This window comes from Danio rerio, chromosome 7, assembly GCF_052040795.2.
Source record: "Danio rerio strain M-AB ecotype USA chromosome 7, GRCz13ab, whole genome shotgun sequence".
Lineage (NCBI taxonomy): Eukaryota > Metazoa > Chordata > Actinopteri > Cypriniformes > Danionidae > Danio > Danio rerio.
In genome coordinates, this window is record NC_141027.1 from 64,779,486 (window position 1) to 64,805,000 (window position 25,515).

General features: G+C 37.5%; 1 protein-coding gene and 1 long non-coding RNA gene across 3 annotated transcripts in view; one reads left to right on the top strand and one right to left on the bottom strand.

Annotated features, from left to right (window-relative positions):
* Nucleotides 1-20,556, bottom strand: LOC103911431 (uncharacterized). The gene is made up of 4 exons (XR_015496413.1): nucleotides 20,405-20,556; nucleotides 14,974-15,139; nucleotides 4,028-4,182; nucleotides 1-1,386 (listed from the first exon to the last, which is right to left on the bottom strand). It is a non-coding gene; the product is annotated as an uncharacterized LOC103911431 (long non-coding RNA).
* A 172-nt stretch (nucleotides 20,557-20,728) lies between these two features.
* The window catches only part of rbpjb (recombination signal binding protein for immunoglobulin kappa J region b), a 119,208-nt gene continuing 114,421 nt past the window's right edge, over nucleotides 20,729-25,515 (top strand). The window contains exon 1 of one of the 2 annotated variants that reach the window (XM_087259657.1): nucleotides 20,729-20,835. Coding sequence is in view for 1 of the 2 variants with exons in the window: in NM_001083551.1 (NP_001077020.1) it covers nucleotides 20,816-20,835 (20 nt within the window). In the remaining variant the exon portion in view is untranslated. 2 annotated transcript variants of the gene reach the window in all.

Sequence of the window (25,515 nt, forward strand, 5' to 3'; positions counted from 1 at the left end):
TTCAACTGAAAAATCACTTTACTACAAATACATTCGCCAAGAAAATGAATATAGTCTTAATCGTTCCAAACATGATTATACTTTTCATTAACGTCACAGTGAGTTATCGTCCTCATTTATGAAACACACATCTGAAACAAATCCCAGAATTCATTATCATCGCATTGATCAGAAACCGATTCATCACAATAATGGATCGAGTCATCAAGTTGAGACAAAAAGCGAAGGTTTACAGAGAAAATAATATCTGAATGGTGGAGACAAAGTTCCCAACTGGCCATAATTTGGCCGTTTTGTTTGTTTTGCCTGCCCAGACGAGGCCACTGAGAAGATTAAGAGATTTAGAGCGAGATTATTCTCCGGCCCATCAATGCGCTCCATCAAATAAGCAAATAAAATGGTTTGTAAACAGATGCTTTCAGAGTCAGAACCTTTTAAATCTCTACTCTGCACTGTGACTGTCCTACGTTATACAAAACGACATATTAAATCATCCAAACCAAATTGGCATTTCTGTTCGGCGAGATGCGGATCAGTCCTCGGAGGCATATGTTGTCATGCGGGTTCTCGATAAATACAGCTTGTGTGTGTGTCCTTGAAATTTCTCAAGCCAAAGTGACAAGCCAAAAAGCTTATAAGGACAGTCTGACCTACATGGGTGGGTCATTAAAATTTAGAGTAGAGTCCTAATTAACCTCAAATGTGTCTGAGATAGACACCCAAACAGTATCATAAATCATTCTGATTAAGAACGAGAGGGAACAACAGATGATGTCATGAATGTGGAGAGTAGTGTTTGCACACACATATGCATGCATACACACACCCTTCCCCTTGACATCCTCTCCGCCCACACACTCGCCTTGCCACGCGAAGAGGAGCATGTGTGTGCGTGCGATCGTTTATGTGTGTGTGCACGAGCCTAAAATAGAGGCAGGAGGTGCCGCGTAATATAACAGCACGGCCCGGCAACGCCAAGCTCAAATGCAAAGGCGGCTGGATGGTCTTTTGTAATGTATATTAACTTGTGTCGGTGGTTCACCTGACAGGCCATTGTTCTCCTGAACCCGGCAGCCTCCTCCCGCCCTCCAGTCAGTTCTTCCTTTGGAGCAGGTTGTGTGTATTGTGTGTCGGGCCGTTGTCTGTTGGGGTGGAGGGGAGGGATGATGAAGGCTGAGACGCGACCCCTGCGAGTGGGGGTGACCTAAGCAGATGGCAGGGCAGGCTGTCCACTCAGCCAGAATTAATAACGTGTGCCATGTCACATTGTCTGAGAAAACGTTCCCCCTCTCGCCCCACCTCTGCTCATGTCCTCTCTCACTCCGTCTATCTCTCGCTCTCATCGTTCTGTTTCAATGTACTTTACTGGCATGACCAAACCTGCGTCTGGATTGAAAAAAAAAGAAAAAAAAAAAGCTTTTTTAGCAAGTGCAAATTGTGTAAAAACTAGTCAAAAATGTAATAAATCTAACTAAATAATGTATAATCTAACATACAGTTGTATTTGTGTGTGTGTTTAAAATGTTGTTTCTTTCATTACAGAGTTCAAAATAACACACATTAATGGATTGAATAAAGTAGAGGGTTAGTTCACCAAACTTGTGCATCTGGATTACAAAAAAAATATATATATATATTTAAAATGTACAATAACAAAAAGAGCAATTAATGTAAAAACTATTTTAAAAATTGTTTACATTCACCGGCCACTTTATTAGGTACACCTTACAAGTACGGGGTTAGACCCATTTTGCCTTCAAAACTGCCTTAGTCCTTTGTGGCACAGATTTAACAAGGTATTGGAAATATTCCTCAAAGATTTTGCTCCATATTGACACGATAGCATTCCGCAGTTGCTGCAGAGTTGTCGGCTGCACATCCATGTTGCGAATCGCCCCTTCCACCACATCCCGTTGGATTGCGTTCTGGCCTCATTTACTCACAAACAACTTGTTCCAAATTAGTTTTTTTTTCTTCTGATGAACACAATACACTCAAAAAAATAACTTATTTAATCAAAATAAGCTGACACAACACAATTGTTGAGTCATTTTTTTAAAAAAAACTTAATTGGTTTATGTTCTATCAACTTAAATTTGTAAAAGCCAATAAGTTAACTTAATTCCTTAATGTTGTCTTAACACAAATCCATTTTGTGGAACCCAGCTATTTTTACAGTGTAAAAGATATTTTGAAAAAATGTTGGAAACTGTTGGCCATTGACCCATGCATAAATTTTAAGGATGTGACTACTGGTTTCCAACATTCCTCAAAATATCTTTTTTTTGGTTACATAAATTCATAAAGAGGCAAAACGGGGGCTCAGTGGTTAGCACTGTTGCCTCACAGCAAGAAGATCAAGTCCGTTCAAGTCCTGGCTGGGTCAGTTGGCGTTTCTGTGTGGAGTTTGCATGTTTTCCAGGTGTTGGCATGGGTTTCCTGTGGATGCTCCGGTTTTCCCCCACAGTCCAAAGACATGTACTATAGTACTATGTACTATGAATTGGGTAGGCTAAATTGTCCGTAGTGGATGAGTGTTTGTGTGAATGTGTGTGTGGATGTTTCCCAGAGATGGGTTGCGGCTGGAAGGGCATCGGCTGCGTAAACACTTGCTGGATAAGTTGGCGGTTGATTCCGTTGTGGCGACCCCGGAACAATAAAGGGAATAAGCCAACAAAAAAATGAATGAATGAATGTGTGTATGGGTGTTTTACAGTACTGGGTTGCAGCTGGAAGAGCATCTGCAGTATTAAATCATTGTGATTCATTCATTCATTTTCCTTTCGGCTTATTCCCTTTATTAATCCATTTATTAATTTATTAAACCGCTAACTTATCCAGCATGTTTTTACACAGCAAATGCCCTTCCAGCTGCAGCCCATCTCTGGGAAACATCCACACACACTCATACACTATGGACAATTTAGCCTTCCAAACTCACCTGTACCGCATGTCTTTGGACTGTGGGGGAAACCGGAGCACTCGGAGTAAGCCCACGCAAATGCAGGGAGAACATGCAAACTCCACACAGAAATGCCAACTGACCCAGCCGGGACTTGATCCAGCGACCTTCTTGCTGTGAAGTGACAGCACTACGTACTGCGTAAAACTGTCTTAAATTGGTATTTAAATGTTTTATTAATCATGTTCCAGTGCTGTTTTATAATCTAATGAGTAGGCATCACACCACTCACAGAGTCACACGAGCAACTGCTAATGGGGACTGTCATGTACTCATGAAGGTTTGGGACCACCTGAAGGTGAGTAAATAGCCTTTTTTTTAACTATCCCTTTAATAAAGCAACAACAATAACAGAATAATTATTCAGTTTGGAGCCGACTGCAATATGAAAACAATTTAAATTAATTTGATTTGTCTTGCAATTAAAAATTTACATAAGAACTGTGCATCCAACTGTATTATTAAAGAAAACAAAGCAGCCAATAATGTAATCAATATTTTCTTTTGACAAATGTGACTGCAGTATCTTTCATTAGCATTTTCATTTTTTAGAATTAGCACAACATAACAATAGTTTGATAGTTTCAGTACAAATTTGATGAAAGGTTTTGATTAACTTCAAACATTGACTACTGTATAGATGCTCACAAAATGTACTGATCCCTTCTCCAGCACAAGTTTGGCCAGATGAGAAATAGTCATGCTCAACTGAGCCTGGTTTTTCTCAAGGTTTTTTCCTTCACTTTCGTCAGTTGGTGAAGTTTGTTCCTCCACTGTCACCACTGGCTTGCTTGGTTTGAGACCTGTTGAGCTGCGCTTCAATGGTTTTGCTCTTCTGTGTTTTCAGCAGTGAAAATTAAACCACACTGAACTGAACTAAACCGAACTTCAACTCTGAAAACTGGACTGACAGTTTTAATTTGCTGCTTTGACACAATCTACATTGTAAACGAGCTATAGAAATTAACACGAATTGAATTGAATCCTGTCATCTATGTTGGTTGTTCCTCTGTGTCCCCCTTCTTCCTCCCCATCTCTCAGGATAAGGAGTGTTTTCATACTTACTGCTGTCATTTCCGGAGCCTCTAGTAGGATGAGGTGAGCTTCAGGCAGAATGCTTATAGACAGAATCAGTGATATCATTATCACTAAAGCTCTTCCTGTTCAACAGCAGGGTCAAGGTCTTCAATGTGCTATATGTGCCATGTGTGCGTTTTTTTCTGAGGGGAAAAAAAAAACACAGCAATATATTGCGGGTGTGAATGCATGGCACGTCAAGTGTGGAAGGCAAGCAAATTGCAGGAGAATGTGGTAAACTAAATGTAGGTCTTGCTATAACTGAGATGTCAGTTTTATATGCGTTTCAAGGAGGGAGATCTGGGTCAAGGTTTTGACAAGTCTTGTTCTCCACCCCACCTCCTACATGAGGAAAATCTGCTGCTGTCAACAATTTCAGGCAGCCTTTGCAAACTCTCTCACTCTCGAAACAATGAAGACTAAAGAAAAAAGTTGTAGTAAAGCAAAAGAAAGAGAGAGAGAGATTTTTTATTATCTACAAAATTGGTTTTGTGACTAACAGCTTACGAAAAATGAAAGGATTTTTTAAAGGTTCTCTACTATTTAGAACCACATCATCTTAAAGAATTTGATGATCTCTTGTGTTAGAGTTTAGGGCTCTTTTTCCCCCCAGCCTTTTCTAATGTGTTTATATCAAAACACAGCAGACTTAAAAAAGAAACACTCTGTATTAAAATTTTTCGACATGATTTAGTAAGTTAAACAACTTGCAGTTTCTGGGTTTGCTAATTTATCTTAACATGGTGTTTTTACTGTCTTAACTACACTCAAAAATGACGTTTGCTGTTTGTTCAACTAAAATGAGCTAAAACAACAAACTTTTTGAGGATTTTTTGGGGACTTAATTGTAACTTAATTGTTTTATGTTAAATCCACATAAATTTGTCAAAACTAATGTGTGAACTTTATTCTTTTATGTTGTCCCAACACAAGTCAATTGTGTGGAACTCAAAATTTCTTAGTGTAGTCTGTAAGTTGATGTAACTAGTATGAGTGTTTCTTGCCTCGACTTAAAAAAAACATAAGTTGAATTGAATTTGTCCAAACTATTTCTTTGTAAGAACAATTATTTAACGTGCTCTGCGCTGCAGCTTTGAGTTGGTCAATGGTTGGGTCTATTTTAGTTTCTCAAAACAACAACGCACCAACAATGAGCCTTAACACACCTCCTTTTTAGACTGGCACACCCATGAGTCCATGAGCTCCGGTATCCCAGTCCAAACACATGCGCTATAAGTGAATTAAAAAAGCTAAATAAGGAACATACATCTCTCGGACTGGATTTAAAGATAGCAGTCTGCATAAAATCAAAATGTATTCTTCTTATTCATATATCGACGTTACCTGACAAAAGTCGTCATCAATCCCAGTTGTAAGAGCAACAAATAATAACTTGACTTCTAGTTGATAAATCATCACAAATACTGCAGAAGGCCTACTGGAACTCACATGGAGCCTAGATTCTTAAAGAAATCAGTCAAGTTTAGTGAAGGAAAAATCCTGGTTTGGGTTACATTCAGTATGGGGGCGTGCAGAAGATCTGCAGAGTTGATTCCAACATCGAGGAATCAAGACATTTGTGCTGCCCATTACATTACATACCACAGTAGAGGGCAAATTCTTCAGCAGGATAGCGCTCCTTCTCATACTTCAGCCTCCACATTAAAGTTCCTGAAATCAAAGAAGGTCAAGGTGCTCCAGGATTGGCCAGCACAGTCACCAGAGATGAACATTATTGAGCATGCCTGGTGTAAGATGGAGGAGCCACTGAAGATGAATCCAAAGAATCTTGATTAATTCTTTTTCCACTACAGCATGACTTTACGCACCAACAATGAGCCTTAACACACCTCCTTTTTAGACTGGCACACCCATGAGTCCACAAGGGTGCTCCGGTATCCCAGTCCAAACACATGCTCTATAAGTCTATGCTTGACATTAGTCTATGTCTATGCTTGACATTATTTCTGTTCAGTGACAAGACTTTTGTCTAAGCAAAGTCAGATCTTTCTGTCCTAATGAAATCATTCAAAATCAAGGCATGATCATGTTTTATTTTGGTAAAATAAGTGTAATCTAGAGGCCTTTACCTTTCATATAAGCTTCTGAAACGAAATGATCAACTAGAAGTCCAGTTATTATTTGTTGTTCCCAAAATTTAAATAGGCGACAAGACTTTTGTCAGGCAGTACTGCTTGTTATAAACAATCTGTGCACTTTAATCAAATACCATAACCTTCCCTTCTACCTCGAAACATCTTTACTTCACTTCTGGTCACGTGGAATGTCTTTAGGGCTGGGCTATAAGGACGCGTCTCTGTCATTTCTGCCCTCCTTTTAATCATTCATCAATCTTCTTACATTTTGTTACCAACACCCATCTTCCAACAATTCAAACGACTCTCAAACTACAAAATCTTGCAACACCCTACTTTTGTTTCTCATTTTTTCAGTTGGCCTACATCACTATATGGGGGGGAAAACAACATAATCTTAACCTAGCGACTTTAATTCTTGTTCAGATCAACATTTATGGGTTTGAAACAACATGAGGATGGGTAAATGAAAAGCAAAAGTTTGATCATATATCATGAGAGGCTTTCAGTTGACATTGTTTTAACGGACACATTTTTAGCATTGCCTTGCAGACTAACCTTGGAAGCCAAATCCAGACACTTGCACTGTAAATAACACAGAGCTTTTTAACGCATACTTTCCCTTTTAAAAAGATAGATGGGGCTTCATGAGAGGGATAATAACTGAGTGCGTAGTTTTAATGAAGTATCATAAATGCTGGGTTTCATCTCCATGTAGCCTCTGTGATTATGCAGTCGCTGTGCTGTTAAAGGCATTAGTGTGCTTCACAGCTTGATACAACACTGGTCTTGTTGCACAATTAAACAGACGACAAGAGGCCAGTGTGAGCCTGTTTTAATTACTGCAACACAACAGAATCCAGCTTTCAATGCGCACTTATATGTTCACGCTTGATTGTTAGTGCTGTGCGAATAAAGGGCGATTCGAGATGTCTGTTCAGGCTTTAACAAGACGCAACAGCAGGCCAGCTCTGATACATCGATCAACTCGATGGCTTGTATTTCTCATCTAACTGACACGGTAACCATGCAAATACACAGATTTGAGCTGCGCTGACCACAATACTGCATATTAAGCCCTGATGTTCCAACCGCATCCTGATGACAAACACAATTCCATTCACAGTGGTTTTCAGAAATAAATAAATGATATTGAAAACATCTAAACGCTAGGCTGTGTTATTGCTGTAAATGTATTTTCTAGAGCATGACGTTACCCGGAGTTAACATTAATGCGCAAGTTGCCACATGTTTGCATTCAGTTTCTTCATGATTCTCGGAATAATGAATTACGTTATTAGCTCAGAGTTTTAAAGAAATTGCATGGCCTACAAAATGATTTGAGTCAGCTCAACGACTTCAACATGGACAAGGGGTGTCCAATGCTTATCCTGAAGAAACATCCTTCAAAGTTTAGCTTCAAACAAAGGTTAGTCAGTCTAAAGGATTTGATAAACCCCAAGGACAGTGGCCATGGACATGCTGGATTTCCCTCATATAGATTAAATCTGCAGTGACTTTTTGGTGTGAATAATGGCTCATTTCCACTGACTGGTACAGTACGGTATAATATGGGTCGGTATGGGTCACCTTTAAGAGGCTTGCATTTCCATTGCCAAGAGGGTACCAAGGGTACCTTTTTTGGTGGGTGTGGTGTACGACAGAAAGTTTCTGTCGACGTCATTCTCGCTCAAGGAAATGTCAAAGTAAAGCTGTATGGGTCGTTCACATATCATATGAGAAGCCCTTCTCACAAAACTGATGCTTTATACACAAAATACTTGTGTATAAATGTTCATCACTAACTTTTTGATAATCAGGATTTAATTATAACTGCAGATCAATGATAGAGTGAAATAGCTTACTGTAAATAAACTATATAACTAATAACTATTGTAAATAAATAAATGCAACATATATGAACACATACAGCCCTTTACAGTCTCCGATATGTTACCAAAAAAACTATACACACATTATTTACCAGTCTTCACCAGCACATGTAACATCTGTTAGAAACTAATTCTGTCATTCCGAGTTCAATAGTCTAAAAGGTGATGATGATAATAGTTATACATGGCAGTTTGTTCATGGTTTAGGTTGCTCCTTTGTTTTTATGGATTCTCCTTTTCTTTATTAAGCGTCAGTCTTGCATTTGTCCATTTCTAAAAAGATTGGATGTCAGAAGTAATTCAATAGACAAGTGCACGTTATTATCATCAGCTCAAGAAGTTCCTTATTTCAAATATAGACGTGCAGCAAAACCACTCGTGCTTTAGACAGCCTCGTAAACAACTACGGGGCACAGGGTTCTTCTGCTCTTTTTCTAGGCTTTGTGGCTGTTTATCAAGACAGCGACAAGGTTTGATTGAACTCCGGTCGACCATGACTCGCTATTATATGTCTATGGTATTACGTTTTTTTATTGTGTTTTTAAAAATAGCAGTTCCTTTATTTTCGTTCTCCTGGCCATTTTTTATTCTCCTCTCCGTTCTTTCTCTAAACCAATATTGTTTAGTTGCATGTCTTGCTCCACCTTTTGGTACCCTTCCAAAAAGGTACCTAAAAAAATTTACGGTACGCTTTTAGGTACCTTTTGGAAATGGCTATAAAAGCGTACCGTACCGTCTGTGCAACAGTCTGTGCAAACAGACCATATGTACTTTCAGAATTTTTTATTGCAATATTAACCCTCCTGTTGTCTTAAAATTATGTATATGCCATTCACTCTTCAGGTAAAACATGACCTGCCTTCATGGCTAAAAATCCAACCTCTAAAAATCTATTTTACATGAAAAAACTTCATTACAAAATCTATAATGGTTAGATTTTTCATCATCAGTGTGGAGTATTTAATTGATTTTTAATCAGTGAGTAAAACTCATTTTTTACTTAAGTGAAGGGAATGTTTTTTAATGCTTTTGTGTTAAAATATGTCTAATAGACGTCTAAACATAGTTCTCTTTGATTAAACAAGGTGAAATTTGGACTGTCGGTGAAAATCTAATAGATGTCTAAGAATAGGCCAAAACTAATCATTCATACATTTTTGTCAGCTTTTCCGCGGTCGGGTCACTGGGGCAGCAGTCTTAGGAGAGAACTCCAGACTTTCCTCTCCCCAGACACTTCCTCCAGCTCTTCCGGGGGGATCAGGAGGGCTTTCCAGGCCAGCCGAGAGACATAGTCCCACTAGTGTGTCCTGGGTCTTCCTCAAGGACTTCTCGAGACATGCCTGGAACACCTCCCATGGTAGGCATCCAAGAGGCACCCGAAACAGATGCCCGAGCCACCTCAGCTGACTTCTCTCAATGTGGAGGAGCAGCGGCTCTACTCCGAGCTCCTCCCGAGTTCCTCACCCTATTTATAAGGCTGCACCCTGCCACCTTGCGAAGGAAACTCCTTTTGGCTGCTCGTGACAAAATCTTGGATATAAGCGGCCAAAACTATAGTTGTCAAAAAGACAGAAATTAATGACTACATATATAAAGTCTGTCTAATCTGTTTATTTAATCTGTCTATTCTTTTTGGCTATTCTTAGATGTCTATTAGATTTTACCTGACAGCCCAAGTTTAGCCTTGCTTTAGCCAAGCTGTCTATGTTTAGATGTCTATTAGACATCTATTAGGCACAAAATTGTTTGCTGGGTACTTGCATAAGTGTAAAAATAAATTCATTAAGTATAGTATTCAGACGATATTTACAAAAGTTAAAGCAACATAATTTGTGTGTGTGTTTGGGGTCTGTGAGTTAAAGTGTGTGTAACGGAGGCCAGCTAGTAAGTGCTGTGCAGGTAAACCTCAGTCCTCTGATCTCTAAACGTGCTCTAGTGACAGACGCAAGAGATCATGGTCTTTAGCCTCCTTGATAAAGCAACCAACTCTCATGCAGAAGGGCGCCGGTTCAATATCAGCTCGGAGCAGGTTGGGTGATGTAGGACCAGTATTTTTTTGTGGTTTAAAAATGTTTTTTTAACTGGAGGGCTAAAATTGACCCAAAGTACAACTGTTGTACCCTAAATGTGTACCGCCTTCATGAAAAAAAAATCATGTTTTCTAGTGTTGGGCTTTTTATTAAAGATCATTTAAAGTTTGGGACAAGAGCAGAACATATTACAATTTTGTGTTTGAGGTTTCAAGGCTAAATTTGACGTACCTGGTAGCCAATCTTCATTGCACATTACACCAATAAGAGCAGGGTGCGAAGATTTGATTATGAGAGTAATACAACAGTTTTGCTTAAAATATTCAATGCACAACATTACGGGTGACACATGAGAGTTAAAACGAGCACAAATTGCTGGTGCATCGGTGACCAAGACAGTAAGTCTTTGTGATGTATCTAGAGCCACGGTATCCAGAGTAATGCCAGCAAACCACCAAGAACAATATAACCACATCCAACAGGAGTAACTGTGGATGCAAAAGGGAAGCTGTCTGAAAGGGATGTCCTGGTGCTAACCCGGATTGTATCCAAAAAACATGAAACTACAGCTGCTCAACTCACTGCAGAATTAAATTTGCAGCTCAAAACTGTTTATCAGGAGATCCACAGGTTCAATATATATGGCCAGGCAGGTATAGCCAAACCGTTGCTCACTTATTCCAATGTCAAACATCAGGTTCAATGGTGCCAGCAGCAAAAATCTTGGGCTGTGGACAATGCAAAACATGTATTGTTTTCTGATGAGTCCAGCTTCACTGTCTTTCCTACATCTGTGAGAGTTATGGTGTGGAGAAGCCCCAACAATTCGTACCACCCACGCTGTTGCTTGCCCGGAGTGAAGCATGGGGGTGGATCAATGATGGTTTGGTCTGCAATAGTAGGGCATTTCCTAGGCCCAATAATTGTGCTAGATGGACGTGTCACTGCCAAGGACTACCATCTGGAAGGCCATATGCACCCAATGGTTCAAACATTATATCCTGAAGTCTTGTATGGGGATAATAAAACTTTAATACACTCAGCAAAACTGGTGAAAGAGTGATTTGATGGACATGAAAATTAAGTTAAACATATCTCATGGCCTGCACAATCACCAGATCTAAATATTATTGAGCCACTTTGGGGTGTTGTGGAGGAGAGAACCAGGAAACGTTTCCTCCACCAGCATGATGCATTGGCCAGGCCACTATTTTGCAAGAAGAATATCTCAAAATCAGAACTTCTATCTGTAATTCCCAACATGAATTGATGCAATAATGGCTGCAAAAGGAGGCCCTACATCATACTAATAAATTATTGTGGTCTAAAACCAGGAGTGTCAGTTTAATTGTCCAACCCCTGTATATATACTATTGTAAACTAAACTATTCCTATAAACTATAATACTTATAGTACTTATAGTATAGTATTATAATACTGTATTTTAATATAAAACTTGTAAACTTCATTACATGAACTGGAAACATATTATTTGTTGTTATTTTGATAACTTTGGTTGTCTTCGTTTGCATTGGATAAAAGGTTCTGGAAAAGCTCTTGGAACATCCCAAAGTGGCTCAACAATGTTTAAATCTGGTGAATGTGCAAGCCATGAGAGATGTTTAACTTCACTTTTTTGTTCATCAAACCACTCTGTCACCAGTCTTGCTGTATGTATTGGTGCATTACCATACTAATACATGCAAAGGATACAATGTCAACATATTTTGCAGTGAACTTCTGGCAACCACTGCTGGCATTTCTTTTAACAGGGACATTTTATAAATAATAGCCAGTCAGCTAAGTAGTGTCTTTTTTGTGCTTATACTGTTTTACAGATTCCCTTTTTAAATCAAATACTGCATGTGAAGTTGCACTTTTCCCTTGTGTCTCTCCCATTTGCCACATTATTTCATAGGTTATATCTTGCTCCATCTCTCAGCTTCTCTGATTTGTGCATCAGCTCAAGGCTAAGGCTGAATTTAGAGATACAGTGTTTAGTCTTTAACTTTCATCAGCTGTTTTCCTCGCACTGTAAAATATATTTTTGCAACACCGACATTCTTTTACCCTTTCAAAATAAAAGTCGGAAACCAGACTCTTGTAGTTATGGTATTAATACCTGTTAGTTCATTCATTATTTTTTGGTTCATGAGACATTTTGAAATGTCAAGCACCCATGAAATAGGATAATGATTTGTGTGTGTGAAATTCTCCTCAGATGCCGTCATCTTAGCTCACGTACTCCCACTAAAAGCGGTAATATTGCAAATTTACGTTCATTGATGTGCACCCAGGGACAACGCTGAAAGCCCAGAGCTTTTGACTCATCTTTTAATTTCACTTGAGACTCACTAAACTGTTTTTAAGCTGTTCTCAGTCCTACTAGAATGAATTTTCCATTCGGTGTTCACATTAGAAAGAGAAGTGCTGATTTGGTCCATGTCTATGTGAAGCCAGTGATCATCTTTTAAAGATGACTCTTTATTAGTTAATCTGCCTTTTTCTTTAATAGAGTTTATGAATAGGCGTATGAATTTGTTTGTATATAAACACACTCATACAGCTGACTGCTTGAACTACAGGTCAGTCCAGCCCAGTGAAATGTCAGTGGTGTCTTGTGATGCCTGCTGGCGTTCATTATCAGATACAGAAATATTATCTGATACCCATACACAGCACACTCTTGAAACGGTGACGATTTAAATCATGGGGTGTGTGTGTGTGTGTGTGTTTGGGCGGGTGGTTGTCAGTGTGGGTGTTTTTGGAGAAGTGAATTCACCAGATAGCAAGAAATGTAACTTATTTTATGCAAATGATGTACCTTCGCACTTGTTTATTTTGGTACTTCAAGAGTGTGTTTACTCAACAATAAGCTTATCCTTTGCATTTTTGGTTTCTCTATGTACAGATGTGCCAATTCATGATCAATTTACTGAAATGACTATGACATTTACTAAATTACATTTGTGAGCTAGTGTTGCCACATCTGTGGTTTTCCTGGAGAGCTGGACTACTTTTACATTATTTTTTATTCCGCAGGATCAACCAAGAAGAAACAAACACAGGAGACCTCCATCCCAACCATGTCTGCTGTCTGTAGTTATTCTGTTGGTTGTCAGTATATATGGCAATAGTCTGTACTTGTTTATATTATGTATGAATTATATAATAAATATTTCAAGAGTTCACACTTAGCTGATGATTAATTATAAAAGCTTGTTTGGCATGCTGTCCCGGGAGAGAGCCCTGAGCTCATGAGATCCTCGAGCCCAGGGCTCCCTCCCGTTGCAAGGCGGAAGGGGAGTTTGAGCTCAGGTAGATCTTGAGAACTCCCCTGCTGTAGCAAGTGAATGCTCTTAAAATTAATTACTAACTAAGCGTATCTATGTTGACAATTTGGATTGTTCAATTGACTTAATTGCATGTTTTTAGGTGGTGGGAGGAAACCGGGGAACCCGGGGGAAACCCACGTGAGCACGGGGAGAAGTGCAAACTCCACACAGAAATGTCTGCTAGTTTTGGTAAAGCCAGGAACCAGAGACATTCTTGCTGTGAGGCGACAGCTAGGCACTGGGCCACCGTGTCACCCGTCTAAGAAGGAGGAGTAGGGGAGGAAGGGGGGACTCTTCAAAACGAAGATAGCAATGGAATAAACCCCAGGGTATTTATAGTAATTTAGGAGTCATCTGATTGGATCGTAGTGAATTAGATAATGCGGGTCAGCTGCTAGCAATCATAAGCACGTGATCCTCTCGAAATTTGTTTATACATAAACTTCACATATACCGTATGCTGCACTGTGTTGACACAATGCCCAATTGGTACTAATGGCTCCGAAGTGTGGCAAGAAAGAATCCCCCAGACCATTACACCACCACAAGCCTGAACCGTTCATACAAGGCAAAATGGATCCACGCTTTCATGCCAAATTCTGTCCCTAAATTCTGAATGGCGCAGCAGAAATTCAGCCTCATGAACCAGGCAACGTTTATCCAATCTTCTATTGTCTAATTTTGGTGAGCCTGTGTGAATTGTAGCCTCAGTTTCCCATTCTCAGCAGACAAAAGGGGCACCCAATGTGGTCTTCTGCTGCTGTAGCCCATCCGCCTCAAGTTGGACGTGTTGTGTGTTCAGAGAGGCTCTTCGGCAGACCTTGGTTGTACTGTTTTACTATTGACTATACGAGTTACTATTTTCTCTTTTTTAGACCATTCTCTGTAAACTCTAGAGATAGTTGTGCGTGAAAATCCCAGTAGATCAGCAGTTTCTGAAATACTCAGACCAGCCCGTCTGGCACCAACAACCATGCCACGTTCAAAGTAACTTAAATCCCCTTTCTTCCCTATTCTGATGCTCGCGTTGAACTGCAGCAGATCGTCTTGACCATGTCTTCTTGCTTAAATGCATTAAGTTGCTGCCATGTGACTGGCTGATTAGAATTTAATATTGGCAGGAACTGGAACACGCTTCCGTATACACTGATCTTTGTAGAACATCGTAAACATGCTCAATGGGTAACGTCTCTGTTGAGGCACTCTGACGGTGTTTAAAATCCCAAAGCACTCTTTTTCTTGACATTGTGACACTTCATCATGGTGTGTGTTTGTGTGTGTGCGTGCGTGTGTGTCTGTGTTTGGAGTAGTCAGTGCAAAAGAAAGCAAAATATAACTTAATTAAATCAAATCTTCCTGCATTATGAATATGACTCTCCACATAACCACACTGGAAAGGCTGGATTTATCTGTCCTATAAAGTTTTGCTCTCATTAATCACAGTTCAGAGGGCTGTTTCCTCTGTGATGGGTATTTTTGCTAAATGAATATCTAAAATCTGTAAGGCCCAGGCCTTAATCCACACACTATACAGGTCTGTGGTTAAAAGGTATCATCTGGTTGCGCTGGAGTGCGACTTGCCTTTGGAGACCAGTCTTTCTCTTGGCAAAATGCACAGGCAGTCATCAACACTGGATTTACGTGCGGCACAGTTGTGGTTTAGTCGTGATTGCTTGAATTGGCGGCACATGCTGCTTCATTGAGCTCCTGAGATGGGTCTCTTTCATTGAAAATAACCACTTGGGACCTGCAAGACAGATGAGGGAACAATACTGGAAAGAGTGGAAGAGAGAAGGCAGAAAGTCGTTTTGCACAAAATAAAAGGAACTAACACCCATAGAGTGATAAAAGAAAAATAAAACGCACATTAAATATGTATATATATACAGTTGCTGTATACTGCTTGTTTATTTTTTCCCCAATTTCTGTTTAACGGAGAGATTTTTTTCAGCACATTTCTAAACATATTAGTTTTAATAACTCATTTCTAAAAACTGATTTATTTTATCTTTGCCATGATGACAGTAAATAATATTTTACTAGATCTTTTTCAAGACACTTTTATACAACTTAAAGTGACATTTAAAAGCTTAACTGGGTTAATTAGGTTAACTAGGTAGGTTAGGGTATTTAGGCATTGTATAACGATGGTTTGTTCTGCAGATTATCAAGAAAAAATATAGCTTAAAGGGGCAAATAATTTTGTCCCTAAAATGGTGTTTAAAAAATTAAAACTGCTTTTATTCTAGCCGAAATAAAAGAAATAAGACTTTTTTTCCAGAAGAAAAAATATTATCAGACATACTGTGAAAATGTATTTGCTCTGTTAAACATCCTTTGGAATATATTTTAAAAAGAAGAAAAAAAATCTAAGGGGGCTAATAATTCTGACTTCAACTGTAGATAACATCACCGTAGTCCAGTGCATCAGCCATATATATATATATATATATATATATATATATATATATATATATATATATATATGTGATACTGTCATGCTGTTATCATTGTGCAGGGCAAACACATTAAACTGAATGATGTTTTAACCGCAATAAAAGCAATAGTTTTAACTTAGGGCAAACTTTGGCAAAGTCTCAAACACTTTTCCAACAAACTCTTAGAGGCAAGCTGGACAACCTACGGTGTGTACAGAAACAGGAAAGAGTTATGGGGATTCCTAAAGGAAACGTTAAATCATATTTGTGTGTATCCATAAAACATGTTATTAGTTTTATAACACTTTGGGGTCAAAGTTTAAAGCCAATAGTTAAACTTGGAAACACTCATAATTTCACATATCTCCAGGCTTTTAGTACAGTGGTTGTGAGGCACACTTGCACTTCTGCAGTCATTTACTGGTTTCATCTGTAAAGGATTTAGGAAACTTTACAGTTTTTATAAAACTCTAAAAGTAACTGGAGGTTACTTTCTCAGATTGTTAAAAAAGACGAAGGAAAGGAATGGAAAAAGGGCTTTGGTGCACGAGGCTTCCTCCCCCGAATGCTTTGGCTGAAGGCTCGTTGCCAGATTGTATTTAAACCTGTTTTTTTTTTCTTTTTTTTAAACCCCCAATCACTTTCTCTCTACTGAGACCTATCCGTCCTAGTACTCGTGTCACTCTTTTCCACTATCTTGCTTCTCACATTTTCTTCCTTTATTACGCTCCTTTTCCTTTCACTGTTCCTTCATTCTTGTGTCAAACAGATTATAAAGCGCAAATAAAAATCAATAATACATCTGAAGGATTGGAAAAGCGTGGATTAATGTCAGTTTGAGGTCAGGTGTGAGATTCTTGAGTCGGAAGAGTAAGACTGCTATTTAATATTCCTGAACAGTTCGCTCTTCTCACAGCCATGCAGCACAGAGGGTATCAGATGAGCTGTCAAGTGCATTTCGAGATCATGAAATAATCAGGAGGAATTCAGAACCTAGCTTACAAAAAACAGGAGTATACAAGAGAGATATTGGAAAAACAGTGTTTAAAAGGATCAGTTTACTCAAATTTATATGGTCAGCCTCATGTTGTTTCTCTATTTTCTGTGGAACATGAAAGAGCTGTTTAGTAGAAAGCCTGTTCATCTCTCTCTTTTCTGTAAAAATTAAATAAAATAAAAGTGCATAAAACAAAAACAATAAATAATTAAATCCAATCCAAATAATGAACGTTTACTAGTAAAATTTTTAAGGAATTTTTGGAATGTAATTTTACCCTTAACATCAGTCTGCTCAAATGAGTTAGGTTCAGCAGTGGATTAAGGGGGTAAACATTTATGCTTAAGAATTATTATTTATTTTTTTAATAATATGACATTTTGTTATGGCATTTTGTTGAACCAGTGGCATTGTGGTTTAAGGGAAAGTTCACCCAAAACCTTACACTTCACCTTTATTCCTTCTGAAGTTTCTTTCTGTTGAACACAAGATATTTTGAAGAACCTGGAAAACACCATTGACTTCCATAGTATTTGTTTTCCTACTATAGAAGTCAAAAACTTTTTCAGCTTCTTTAAAATAAGCTGGCTGATGCAACATTTATGTCAACACTGGGCTACGGTGATGTTATCTACAGTTGAAGTCAGAATTATTACCCCCCTTTAATTGTTTTTTCTTTCTTTTTTTAAATATTTCCCAAATTATGCTTACCAGAGCAAGGAAATTTTCACAGCATGTCTGATACAATTTTTTCTTCTGCAGAAAGTCTAATTTGTTTTATTTCGGCTAGAATAAAGGCAGTTTTTAATTTTTTAAACACTATTTAATGTCAAAATTATTAGCCCCTTTAAGCTATATATTTTTCAATAGTCTACAGAACAAACCATTGTTGCCTAATTACCCTAACCTGCCTAGTTAACCTAATTAACCTAGTTAAGCCTTTAAATGTCACTTTAAGCTGTATAGAAGTGTCTTGAAAAATATCTAGTAAAATATTATTTACTGTCATCATGACAAAAATAAAAAAAAATGAAGGGTTGAGTGAAGGGTTGTGGCTGGAAGGGCATCCTCTGTGTAAAACATATGCTGTATAAGTTGGTGGTTCATTCCCCTGTGGTAACTCTTGATTAAAAAAGGGACTAAGCCGAAATAGAAAATTAATGTCAATGTGTCTTTTCTGTTAAAATAAAGGTTATAATAATAAGATTATAAGAAGATGAAGACGAAAAAGAAGATGTTCCTTTGTGATCAACAGAAGAAATAAAGCTCATAAAGCCCAAAATAACAATGACATCCTTTTTTATGGTAATGCTATATTGATTTACATAGTACAAATATATACAAATGTCACCATATTACTGAGCAAAGGCAATGAATCTGAGCCTAAAGCCTTTACATTATTCATGGAATTTTATTGGATCAACAAGTCAACAATCAAAACAACTTATAAAATTGCTGTATTTTATTTTATATTTGCATATATGATGCAATGGTACTTTGGCATATTTATACAAGTGTATATTTATAAGGGATAAAAATAGTGCACTTGTACACATTCAAAGATCTGACATGATTGTCTTCTATAAAAATTGCCACATCAATACTGTCAAACTGTGAATATCCTTGTGAAATAAAGAAGTGTTTAAAACCGCCATTTTAACAAATACTGTGCATATGCATAAGCAGAATTAAAATACATGTTTCATACCACTTTTGGCTCAGACAGCCTTTCCATATGATAACAATGAGAGCAGACAGCTGGCTCATTCTTTGCACTTACTGGCTCTGTAGCTGTTTGACTATTGATCAGTGCTTATTTAATCTGATTCCCTCAGTTGAACTAATGCCTACAGGTCTTCATGTTTTATTGTGTCATGTATGTAATATTTAAATAATACAGTCTTTTCTTGAACTTCTAGTATATTAAAATGTTCTATTAACAATCTATTCAATTTTTTTTTTGCATCATAGGGCGTCACGGTGGCGCAGTGGATAGCATGATCGCCTCACAGCAAGAAGGTTGGTGGTTGGGATTTCTGTGTGGAGTTTGCATGTTCTCCCTGTGCTAGCGTGGGTTTCCACCGGTTGCTCTGGTTTCCCCCACAGTCCAAAAAGACATGTGGTATAGGCGAATTGGGTAATGCAAGAGTATGGAGTTTTAGAGTGTTGGGTTATGGCTGGAAAGGCATCCGCTGTGTAAAACATACACTGGATAAGTTGGCTGTTCATTCCGCTGTGGCAACCCCTGATGAATAAAGTGACCAAGCCGAAGGAAAATGAATGAATGAATGAATCTAACTGTATGCGAAAAATCCAGCTATAACTTAACTTAAAGACCTTCTGAGTAAGAAAATGTAGAAATTTAGGGTATTCATAACTGATAATCTTTCTACCCGTTTTAAATCCCACCAGACACAATTCTAAGGATGTATTACTATTATTTGTTTCTGAAAGCTCTGGACCAGCGCACATTTATGCCTGCATATTTAGAAGTTGTAAGAGGTGGAAATTTGGTAATGTCACAAACAATTGAACTCTTATTGTGCAGTTTCCCACCATTATAAACCCTAATTTAACCATAACATCATAAGAGGGTTGTGAAAATTGTGTTACAGGGCTTATGAAATTTGCAAGTTTAAAAGGTAACGGTCACCATTCTGCTAACTATGTCACGATGAAAAGTTATTTACAGAAATAATTGACGTAAGAGATCAGTGGTGTAAAGTAACACATTACAAATACTCCAATTATTGTAATTAAATAGTTTTTTCAGGAATTGTAATTTACTAAGTACTTACCCTTGAGTGCATTTTTAGTGCTATATTGGTAATAATACTCCGCTATTTTTCTTCAACCTGCAGTCACTACTTTATTTTTTCTTGTCTATGGGGATTCGAAAAATCAGTCCTGTTATGCCTGTCCAATCAAATGCACATGTGAGTATTTGACATTATTATGATGTTGGTGTAAGAGGTTGGCTCGATGTTGGATTTTGGTCACATTCTATCAACCTAAAATTGACCAAATGTTAACGTCATTTGACTCCATTATTGAAAATCAACATAATGTTGGCCTTAGAAGTTGGATAGACATAGAATTTTGGTCACCTGACATCACAACCTAAATCTAACCTAATATTAATATCTTATAATGTGTGCCTGCTGAGCAATAACTAAATGCACTACAGAATGTTACGTTTACACACATCCACAAATTACATGTAAAAGCATCAGCTTTTTACAGCGTACTACTCACTACTCCAGTACTTTTAAAAGGTCTACCTTTTACTCATACCTTATGTAATATTAACAACAGATACATTTACTCTTCTTGCACTACATTTAAGGCAAGTAATGGTACTTTTACTTAAGTATGATTTTTCAGTACTCTCCACCACAGTGAGTAATTGATGACAGAACTGTTCCTCTAACACAGAAGTCAAAACGTGATCTCAGTATTTATATTTGTTTATAATGAACGCGTATTATATCAACGTCCCTTTATTTCTGCAACCCTGCAGTCATTTTAATGGTTTGATAGCAAGCTCCATAAATACACAACTATCTTGTGAGCAAACCTTATCAGACCGGAGCCTGGGAAATCTCAAGTTTCCACGTCAAAATAACTTGCCAATTCCGCCCGTGGAGGTTATTTATGAGCGGATAAACAGTGTTTCGGCACTGTAAAACATCCATCCGTGCAGCCTCCGCGCCGATCTCGCGATGACACGAGCCTCGCTCCACGCAGCCGTATGGTGAGAGTTTTCCAGTTGTCGCGAGAGCAGTAGAGTTTCCCACGCCTGTTGTTGTGGTGTCTGCCCTCTTCTTTCAGTCAGCCTGCCCGCCTTCCTGGAGCTCGTCACCCGCCCCCTTTCTCTCTCTCCCTCACTCCTTCAGCCTCCAGTCTGCTTCTGTTGTCTCGGTGGCTGGAAGGGTCTGGGAGAGGAGGATCTCGCGAGTCTTGGAGTTTTGGTGAGAGTTTGTGGAAGATGGCGCCTGTTGTGACAGGGTAAGTCTGAGATTCAGGACTGCTGCAGGAGTTGCTCCTGCACAATTTCTCTTAAAACAGCGGGCTTAGTGAAAATATGCCCCTTTGCCTTTTAATGCTGTGGGTGAGCTGATTTGACACTGTGAATCTCTGCGCCTGGTCTCTCTGGGAGAGCACGCAGAGTGTGTGTTTTTATATTTTGAGTGTAGTGCGCGTGTGTTGTGGGATTGTTGCATTGAACCCGTCGCGGTGCGCCTGCATTGGGGAACTAAGGGCCAGCCAGATCGTTTTGTTTAGCCTTACTAATAACAACATTCCCAGATATCATTGGAATTTTATGTGAAACCCCCAATAAAGAGCATCACTGTGTAAGGAAACCCCCTATGAGCGGACTGTTGCCTGTACACATGGCACATTGTATGGTTATGGCAATGAAGCCCAGTGGCTTTGTTTCGTTTGGGATTGTTGTGGAAAACACCTCCTCTCTGAATGTTTGTTTTTGTTGCTCTGTCGGCGGTCAGAAGTGTTTTATTGATTGTCTGCAGGGAAATGTGCTTGATTGTGAAGTGTTGTTTACCAAACACAGCCGCTGGCTCTGCTGTCGCTCACTCGGTGCAGACGAATGATTATTTAATGGCAAGTGCAACTGAGGACATTAACGCTCTCAGACTGGAAAAAGAAGCATGGAAACGCTTAGGAATTGGAGCCCTTGGCGAAATAATCTCGATAGTGTTTTGCTTGTGCCAGTTTTGGGCAACGGTGAACAATGTGTGATAATGGCAGTGTTTTCTTCAGAATATAGGCTGGTATTTCTACAGAGGGGAGAATTCGTTCAGCTTTCACTAGATAGTCTGTGCTGTTAAAATATAGTATAGTTTTTTTGTAAATATTTTTAATATTTAATTAAAATAATAATATATGAACAAGTTGGTGATGGTGAAGAAGTTTCTAAGTTTACAGATGCTTGTAGTTCAGTAAGTGAGTCAGATTTTGGTCTATTCTGATTTGATTAAGAGTATGAACTATCTTTTTTGAGTTACTGGACAACTTAACAAAATTGCATAACAATTACATTTACATAGTCAACTGTGAGACTCCTTCACACATAACTATTTTAGTGTCAAATGGACAATAATCTGCTTAGTATAAATGTATGCTCACAGCCATGTTAAATGCATTAGATTTTGGTGCTTGATTCTAAATCCCTGTCATTGTTTTTATCTTTCATCACAAGGAAAATAAATCTTGGTTAAAAGGTGATTTCAAATATTCACAGTCCTAGAAATAAAGTAAAGTGTTTACTGTGTTGTATATAAGCAATCTGTTCCACTTTACAATGCAATTCTTACATTTTTGAAATTGACATACTTTATAAAAACTTAAGGCAAGACTTAAGTAAGATTGAGAAAATGACAAATGTATGAAACTGAATGTAAAAAAGTGCTTGTAAGAAACTGAAATATGTGCATCTATGAAAGTGCACAGTAGCACTGCTGTTGTTAAATGTTTACAGTTATCCTATTTTGGTGTAAATATTAAGATGTTACGCTGATTTAGAAAACATTGCTTTTAAAACATTGTTTGAGCTTCAAGACTGAGACAGCAATGTTGCCTCAAGCAAAGGGTGGTGCATTTGAGGCAAGATAATCTAAAGTTTGTTTGAAAATGACATGAGGTGAGTGTTTGGGGAAACTTGTTTGAGAATGGTGTCAGGAGTGGAAATTAGAATTTTTTCTTTAACTTATTTATATTTATTGTTTTGTTGCGATTTTCCTTAAAATAATACATTTGCTATACTGTTGAAATTAATATTGCACCATAATCATAATCAATATTTTGATGCATAGCTTAAAATATTTGTAATTTTGAGTGGATTTAAGAAATGATACCGACCTAAGCACACTAGGCATGGGCCGGTACACGATTTAGATGGTATGGTAAATATTGGATTTAAATAACAATATTTCACGATTTCGCTGTATTGCGATTACTTCTCTAAAATATTTTCTTTTTAAATGTCTGGATAAAAAACAAATGTTTTTCCCCTTTTGAACACAATTTTTTTTTAATAAACATGTAAAATATTTTGAGACAATAAACGTCATGTAAGGCCAAATTAATAATTCACTTCTGCTGTCTTCATTTGTTTCAAAAGCAGATGTTTTTACAATTTAAAAAAGCATCTTTGGATATCTTTTCTGCTGGAGATACTGTTGTCCTAAAAACAATAACAAAAAAAAAATCACGTAAATAAAAAAATCGTACACATACCTTAAGAGCGGTATTGCAGAAATTTTTTTAAAACGTAGACTTTTACAAACTGCAGTATTTCTTAAAAACGGTTATCGTTCCATGTCTAAAGCACACATTTACTAATTTGCTTCAGTATTGCATACATTCTATCTATCTATCTATCTATCTATCTATCTATCTATCTATCTATCTATCTATCTATCTATCTATCTATCTATCTATCTATCTATCTATCTATCTATCTATCTATCTATCTATCTATCTATCTATCGCTCAGCATATATTAGTACAACCCTCACAAATCTCTCTTTTACATTCACAGTTTTAATAGGAAGTTCTACAATATTATATTTGTGCAAATGCATTCGATTAGTCAGTACTTGAGCCAAATCTGGAGCGTATCTAACAAAATAACTCACGATAATGCGCCAAAAACTAGTACAGCTTAATTTTTATGTTATAGAAAAATATTAAATACTAATTTAAATAAGAGGAAAAATCAAGAGAAACAAATTATAGATGATTAAATTTAGTTGTAATTTTGTAATTTTTTTGCTTGAATTTAATTGTATTATCTTTCAGTTTCTAAATATATTTGGTGACTTTAATATTATTTTAATAAATCTATCTGTTTAATAAATCTGTTTTGTTTAAATGCAACAAAATACATTGCCTATATTCACTGAGAAATTGATACAAATATTTATTTTCAAAATGGCTTGTACTGAATAATTCTGAGTATTGTATATATATCTATATCTGTATAGACACACATTATAAGAGATTGTGCATGAAAAAATAAATCATATGCATTCTGGTACACTTTTTTTGTAGACAGCCCAAATAGGTGACAGACATCCTCTGGCTATGTTTTTTTATTTTCTCTTCGTTTCTTTTCTTTTTTTGAGAGAGAGAGAGAGAGGGCGAGGGGCGGAGGTGGTGACAGACTGTTTATTTGGGGGCTTTCCAGCGGACCTGAACTGCTGCCGCTTTGACAGGGAAGCCAACGACTGGTTGACTGGCCACCTGTCCAGCTGATGTCCACCAATGAAATTAGAGATGGCTTGATTGTTAGCGTGCGCAAGGGCATCGTCGTGACTGTGGCTGCTGCAGCGATTAGAGTGTGGCTGGCCTTTTACAGTTGAGTGCACACTGTCTTTGTGTTGTGCTCCCTGTTTGACCCGATAATGCTTGGCCTTCTCATGTGAGGCCGCTGGAAGCCTAATGGCCGAGTGTCCGGACTGCTAAGGAGTAGCTTGTTTAATGTAAAGCATAGGTGATCCTTCTAAATCCTTGTTTACTACTGGTACTAACACGTCTTTCTCTAACACTTGTTTCTTTTTTAAACACTTGTTTTAGGTTTTATTTAAGGAACACAATTCTAATACTCATCAATTGTTTTGTTTAGACAGTATTACACCGTTTTATATGCAGAGATTTGAATGTTTATACTGTCTTTTTATACTAATGGCTCTATAAAAGTTTAGTGGGAAAGTTTGCCAAATTCTTTTTTTTTTTTTTTTGCATTTCTGTGGGTTTGATGTGATTTAAAAGAAAATGACATGCTTGTTTATACAGTGTATTCAGGTATTTGTCAGGCTTGTTGGACATAGTAGTGACACAGTGGTTCTTAAAGTGGGGGTCGCTGGACTATAAAGGGGTGTCGCTTGGTGATTTCCAAAATAGATAGAATGTTGATAATGTAAGATGTCAATAGTAAACATTAAAAAATAACATGCAAATATAAAGCCACAGCCTTACGATTATTTATTTTTTTTGTGACCCACAGCAAATTGATTTTATGGCACCAGGTTAAACTTTCTGACACTTTTACGGCACTCACATTAAACATAAATACAGGCCTGAACATGGAGGATTGTTTCCGAGTGGTGTTCTCCAAAATTAAATGATGAAGAATAGACTTGGGCTGAAAAGTTTGGGAACCCCTGCACTTAAGCATGACAAAACTTGATCCTTTATAGTAGTTCCAAAAAAGTTAAATATGAATAAATTCAGAGACAAAAGGTAATAGTGCATGTCATGGGTTTCACAGGGGTCTTCAGTGGGGTCGTTTAACTAATCACTTTTCAGTGGAATTGTGACTAAAAATATACTTAAAAAAACGATCATTTACTAAAATAGGCACTTATAAAATCTGACTTTATTATGGTATTTTTAACTAGTATTTAAAAAATGATTTCATGTTTTTCTTTTTAATTTATAAAAGCTGTGATTTATTTAAAAATGAATTGGATATTGTTTATAATAAATTGAAACATAAAAAAATGCCATTTAAAAATGTTTATCCACATTTACTTTTAACCGTAATTGTGCGAAGACTGAAAAATTTGTCTTTGAATAAATATTTTTTTTTAAATCTATAGGACAAAACTATATGAATTACAACCTGAAATCTCAAACAGAATCTTAAGACATTTTAAGACCAGA